Here is a 5,839-nt window from a genome sequence, read left to right as displayed (position 1 = left end):
GGACTTCGCGGCGAAGGCGCAGACCGACATGATCGCCGAGCTCCGCAAGCAGCAACGCGAGAAAGGGTACATCGAGATGGAGGTCACCGACAGCGAAGACGAGGGAGTTGGAAGAAGATGGCGCTATGGGAGGGGGAGAAAGCGGTTTCGCCCCGGGGTCTGGAAGAAACCCGGGGGTGAAATCAAGAGAATCAATCTTCGTGGATGAGTAGAGTAACCCTTGATTGATTTGGCTTGCTAGTTCAGTTGATGGTTGAGTTGTAGTATATTATGTGCTATAATGTGTTATTATGGCTTTAGATTAGAATTGTGGACATATGGTGCTTAAGGGAAATGGGATAGATTATGCTGTTGCTCTGAACTTACGGTACTGAAAATAGTTGTGTTGATAGTTGTAGGAGTATATGCTATGATGTGTTGTTATGGCTTTACGATTGTGGACATATGTATGGTGCTTAAGGGAAATGAGATAGATTATGCTGTTGCTCTGAACCTATTGTAGTGAAAAATAGTATATGGTTTCAGTATCTTACAACTGTTTCTATTTACATTCATTTGCACACCACACAAAAGGAATGAACAGCATCACCATAATATAGTCAGGTGCACACTACCGTTATGCCTTTCTCACAAGAAAAAGAGAAGAAAACCTTACTGGCTCTGCCCTCCAAAACATGTTAAAAGTTAGCCAATACTCAAATGAGCAGGCACACAAATTTACTGCTCTGCATGGTCATGGTGAGGCAATTAAGCTTCAAATCAGCAGGTCATAAGAGACATCTTCCAGTAGCTCATCTAGTAAGAACTCCCAGATATCCACAGCAACATCTCGACTCTCTGGTCGAAGATCCATCCAACTGCACTCTTCTAGGTCCTTGTCAACTAGATGGTCCAATGTGCTTGGAAATTGATAGCAGAGGTGGCCCTCGATATGCTTATTTATTTCCGAGACGAGGTTATGTCCAGTTGGAGGTGCCTTTATGTTGCGTGTGAGAAAAGGTAAGCAAGGGGTGTTCCTAAAATGTGTCCCCTGGACTACTGTTATTGCTTGACAGACGCAGTCAAAGAAGAGCTTTACATCATCTGTTTGATTGTGTTGATGTAGTTCTTCAAACACGCAAGTGCTGATCAATTCATCTTCAAGATTCCATATCTCTGGATTCTTGTGTGTGTACAATTCTGATAGCTCCAGCACTGCTTTTATGTAACCTAGCCTGGCATCCCTATCCTCCCAGAAGATCTCTTGGTCTGATCTAGCATCTAGGTAGTACTGGGGCCTCAAGACATCTTGACGCAGGTCACCTGTAGGACATTGGAAGATGAAACCATTTAGATAACAACTTTATTTTCTCAAAGTCAATGGTAAAAATAAATTTGCATTTCTGTCAATTTGATACTACATTTTATCGTGCTCTTGTTGTCAGGGCTGTTGGCATCTTCGTGGAAGAGTGGCTCAAGAACAGACACAGGGCTGGGTTGCTCTTGCTTTTCATGGTTTTCCTCTTGTGATATCAGTTCAAGTGACGTGCTTGGTATGGGAGTTTCTGGATCTTGGTGCTCTCGGTTCTCAATGACATTCTCAGGGGAGCCTGGAAACATCTCATCATGCTCTTTACTTCCGTTTGCTCCTTCCATCATGTCCTTCAATGCAGACATTATTATTTTTTCATTAAACCAATAAGTCAATGGAGAATAGATGAAATACCAATAAATATTGGCTCGAACATACTAGGGGAGAGTTATATATGTGTTGTTCTGCTGGGATGCATTGTGCACTGTGAATTGTTTCAGAGTGATCCGGTTTATCGATTTCTTCAATGCACATGACATCAAGTTCGACACCTGCAAGTCATCATATCCTGTTAAGATAATAACTGTGCAGCATTTGATATATATTTTTGCATTATGCACTCACCATGTTTTGTGGCTTCTTCATTATAATGTCTTTCCTGATCTGCTTGTTGATCCGATGCTTCACATTCAACACTTTCCGGGTTTTCCTCTGATTCCTTTCTTCCGTTTGCAGATTCTTCCCTTTCAGCCTTGTGTACGGCACATATATCTTTGTCTTCAGGTGAAAGTTCAATGCAGTGTTTTACCCTTGGGGTGCTCCCAGTTGATGATGACGTAGTGCACTGAGGGAGGGAAAGCATTCTTACCAAGGATCTTGAGATCTGAACTGTTGGACTTGGATACTTGTCAGTATGACTTTTGTCTTTTAGAATTTCTGTTAAATGTTTTTTGGCTTCTGCATAGAAGATGGATGCATCCTTTGATGTAGATATGTCACTGTTGATAACAGCTAGTTCACCATTTATTTGCTTTTGCATACTGCTGTCTGAATGTTTAACATCATTTTTAGCAGTAGCTGGAGGTACCTGCCTGGAATCCTTTTTAATTGTAAAAACTGAATGTCTTGGCCTACATGGATCTCCTTGCACCTCATCTTCATTTACTGAGGGTCTTCCTTTTCTATTTTCTCCAGTCACGATTCTGAATCTTCTCCTGACTTCCTTAACTGAAAATGTAGAACACTCTGCTGCACGGTATCCTGGAGCTTGAGTTGATGCAGTTGCCACAATCGGTCCAAACCCTGCTTTTGGATTTGGCTTCAGTATAACTATTTTGTTAACTGGCTGGGAACTTCTTTCTGGTGTATGTTGTCTGCTTGATTTATCTTTCTTCCAGAAGAATATATTCTTGCTCTCTTTATTCTTTGTCTTGATGACTAATTCATGCTGATTTGAAGACTTGGTGTCTTCGATAATATTAGATCTTTCAGTCATTCTTTTGGTCTCTAACCTGTTTCCTACATATCTGTTATGGAGATGTTTGTTGTCAACAAGCTCCCTTCCCTCACTGACTAGAATTTTCTTATAAGCAAGATCACATAGAGGGTTGCTAAACTCGTCCAGATTTGTATCAATAAGGGACTTCAACTCGGGACATAGTTCACTGTTACTCATGCAATCATCAGCCCCTTCATCATGGTACTTATAGACTTCTCCCATGAAATCTGACAAAGCAACTTCTCCTAGGAAATCCGATAAAGCAAGCTCAATGTTATCTTCTTCTGCATGTTTCATGGACTTTGAACCGCTGGGATCCAGCGATGCAGAGGAAGAAGCAATGCTGATGTCTGCCTTGGGATTTGTGATGCCCTCTGGTTTGCTATTCTGTGTTGTGCTTTTGTCCAGACAAGCATCATGTCCCAGGTCAGCCAATATTCTTTGAACCTCATCATTTGGAATCTTCTTTGGCTGTTTTTGCTTGCTCAGCTCGCCCTCCATAAGTCTTTTGACAGTTGATTTCGTCGTACTACATTCCTCCATGTTCTGAGAAATATAAGAGCAACACATCAGTTCTTACCAGGAAATAAGTTTGATATGCAGCATACATTGTATTACAAATGAAATATTCTGTATTAGACTTGAAGGAGGCAAGATAAGTTATGGTACTACCATGCCTTATCGTGTTAACATGCACTTGGAAGTAAATTTATTGTTTGTTAGATCTTTCATTTTGTAATACCTTGTTTCAGTTTGGAGAACTTGCAAGACCAACCGATTGCAAGTCATCCACTCAAATATTCAGAAGACTAACACTAAAAGAACATTCAGTTTGGATACAAACAGCAACTGAAAAGCTTGAACAGAGTCTGCATTGCTCCTAGAGGACTGAATTAAGGTTGTTCAATGTATATAAGTCCAGACACACTAATGTGACATTCCTTCAACTGCCCAATAATACGTATCAGTGAGGTCATATCTGAACTCCCTTTTTAAGTTTACTACTCAACTTATGTTAAACTGCACTTGGCCTCAAAGACTTATGTTAAACCAAGTCTCCACTTCAATTTCACAAGTCAAGTCAGTTTTGTTATGCAAGTTACTTGATATAGCATCTGCTGCATTTTCGTGGAGATGTGTTGTTAAGGAAAGTGTAATGTGCTCTACAGTAATCGTATATAATCTACAGTAATCGTAAATAGTTTTCACTCTTGAAACTGCATATTCTTTAGTTGATATAGAAAAGCTTACATCCCTGTCTTCATCTATTTCCTCAAAATCCCTGGACTTCCTTCTCAAGTGCCCCCTTCCTGCAACCATGCAGGGTGCATTAGCCGCAGAACAATTTTCAGTTAAGAGAATTTACAATAAGCTCGAGTGATGCTTTTCTTGAATGCCTGCACATTTCCCAGTTAGTTCTAGACGGGTCAATTGCTAGTCGGTAACATTAGAAAAATTGCTATTAGTACAACTATGATATCTGAAGAGAAGTACCAGGAAACCCACTGAACGAGTGCCTCCTGTTCCCTTGCTTCCTGTCGAGGATGAGCTTGGGGTCACGGCGGGAGTAGAACATGCGGATGAGGCCCCAAGTGCAGCCTACATTCTTCTCCTGGATTTGTGTAGCCCGCCGCTGTCTCGTCTTCCCCATTTTGGGTGGTTTCTTCTACCTGCACTCTGCAGCTGAAGTAATTGCCAAATGTTCAGTTCGTGGGGCAAAGTCTGCAGTTAGATCAACAACTATAGCTCATGCAAATGGCCGTTGAACCAACAAGCGAAGGTGTCGAAGGAAAACATGCCTAACACTCCAGCCAGACTGACTAGATGAAAATGCAGCAAAAAAGAACCACTTTTGCTTTTTTTTTTTGTTATGACCCTTGTACTGCATATAACACCCTCTGCTATTCCAATCACGAACAGGTTCACAGAAACGGGGTTCAGTATCCAGTGCAAAATAAGGTTGAAACTCGGCACAAGAGTAAATGAAGAATTACTTACTGATAATCACGAGCCGATGGCAGGGAAGAGAGCTTCAGCAACCGCCGGTGGCTCCAAGCCGGGGAGGGGGAGAAGGTCGAAGCGGCACGGTCCTACGACAGGGAAGCAACCATGAGAACCCCTCCTCTCCTTCAGGCCATGTGGAGTGATCCTACGTCCAGCTGCGGCCAGCCAGCCTCCCTGCCCTGCCCTGAGCTGTGCAGCATCGTCGCCTTTCTGCCCGAAGACAACGGAGGACGGAAGGAAGGAATCAGAAGCCTTTCTTGCAAAGGTGAGTCAGTGGTATATATTCTGCTTACTCTTCTTCTCCATTGTGTTTGTGAAGAGTGGTGGAGGCAGGGAGGGGCAACTAGTTAGCTGTAACAGAGGCCGATCCAGCAGCTAGCACATGCCATGCGCAAGCACGATGACCCCCACCCCCCACCAGGCCACCACGCACGCAGGCTTTTCCCCACTCTGCTAAAAAAGTGTCAGGCAAACCATGCACAAAGCCGGGCCAGAGCACTTCATAATTGTCCGTCAGGCTACCCTGGGCCTGTAGCAATGATCGAACCTTGTGGTCAAAGCATCAGCCTGTTTGGCCTTGGAGTTTTTCTTACTGGATGTTTAGTTTTAGAATTTCTTGGGGGGCTGAACCAATCCGTGTGAAGAGATGGTGATGCCGTGATGATAGTCGTCTGGGGCCGACATGTACTACCTCCATTCCACCTACATTCCAATAAATAAGGCTTATATTACTTTTGAAAAGGCAAGCCATCTAAGCTTGACCAAGTTTTTACAGAAAGTCATTAACATAGAACATACAAAATCAACATCATTAGATACATCATGAAATAGATTTTCATATGATATCATATTTTTTAGACTAACAGGGAGCGCTCCCCAGCTCCATTTTCTCATTGAAAATGAAACACATAAGCGTTTTAACAGCAAGGTAAACTAAAGATCCAGCCCACCAGCTAAGCTGAGGGTCTTAAAACACCTGAAAATTCCAGGAGAAAGGACAGACACCAACAGAAAACGATCCACCCTAAAACTCTTACATTCCAGCT

At 42.6% G+C, this 5,839-nt stretch overlaps 1 protein-coding gene across 2 annotated transcripts; it reads right to left on the bottom strand.

Moving 5' to 3' along the window:
* Nucleotides 1-496: 496 nt before the first annotated feature.
* LOC127297401 (uncharacterized) lies at nt 497-5,134 on the bottom strand. 2 transcript variants are annotated; one of them, XM_051327706.2, is made up of 7 exons: nt 4,788-5,134; nt 4,284-4,472; nt 4,041-4,099; nt 1,916-3,335; nt 1,730-1,842; nt 1,401-1,641; nt 497-1,302 (listed from the first exon to the last, which is right to left on the bottom strand). In XM_051327706.2, the coding sequence occupies exons 2-7, from the start codon at nt 4,438-4,440 to the stop codon at nt 755-757; spliced, it is 2,538 nt and encodes an 845-aa protein (XP_051183666.1). In that variant the 5' UTR covers nt 4,441-4,472; nt 4,788-5,134; the 3' UTR covers nt 497-754. The 2 variants fall into 2 exon arrangements, with proteins under 2 accessions (XP_051183666.1, XP_051183667.1); XM_051327707.1 differs by lacking the exon at nt 4,788-5,134 and having other exon boundaries at nt 4,041-4,186; nt 4,284-4,421.
* Between the last annotated feature and the right edge of the window lie 705 nt (nt 5,135-5,839).

The sequence above is a fragment of the Lolium perenne genome, chromosome 4 (assembly GCF_019359855.2).
Source record: "Lolium perenne isolate Kyuss_39 chromosome 4, Kyuss_2.0, whole genome shotgun sequence".
Taxonomy (NCBI): Eukaryota; Viridiplantae; Streptophyta; class Magnoliopsida; order Poales; family Poaceae; genus Lolium; species Lolium perenne.
The sequence above is the reverse complement of the archived record's forward strand: the minus strand, read 5'-3'. Positions and strand labels throughout refer to the sequence as shown.

Excerpts from the sequence above, each read along its gene's own strand:
- LOC127297401 (XM_051327706.2), bottom strand. The coding sequence starts at position 4,440 with ATGGGGAAGACGAGACAGCGGCGGGCTACACAAATCCAGGAGAAGAAT. Across the intron at positions 3,336-4,040 it reads AAATAGATGAAGACAGGGAT|AACATGGAGGAATGTAGTAC; the intron begins GTAAGCTTTTCT and ends TATATTTCTCAG. Across the intron at positions 1,843-1,915 it reads TGAAGAAGCCACAAAACATG|GTGTCGAACTTGATGTCATG; the intron begins GTGAGTGCATAA and ends GATGACTTGCAG.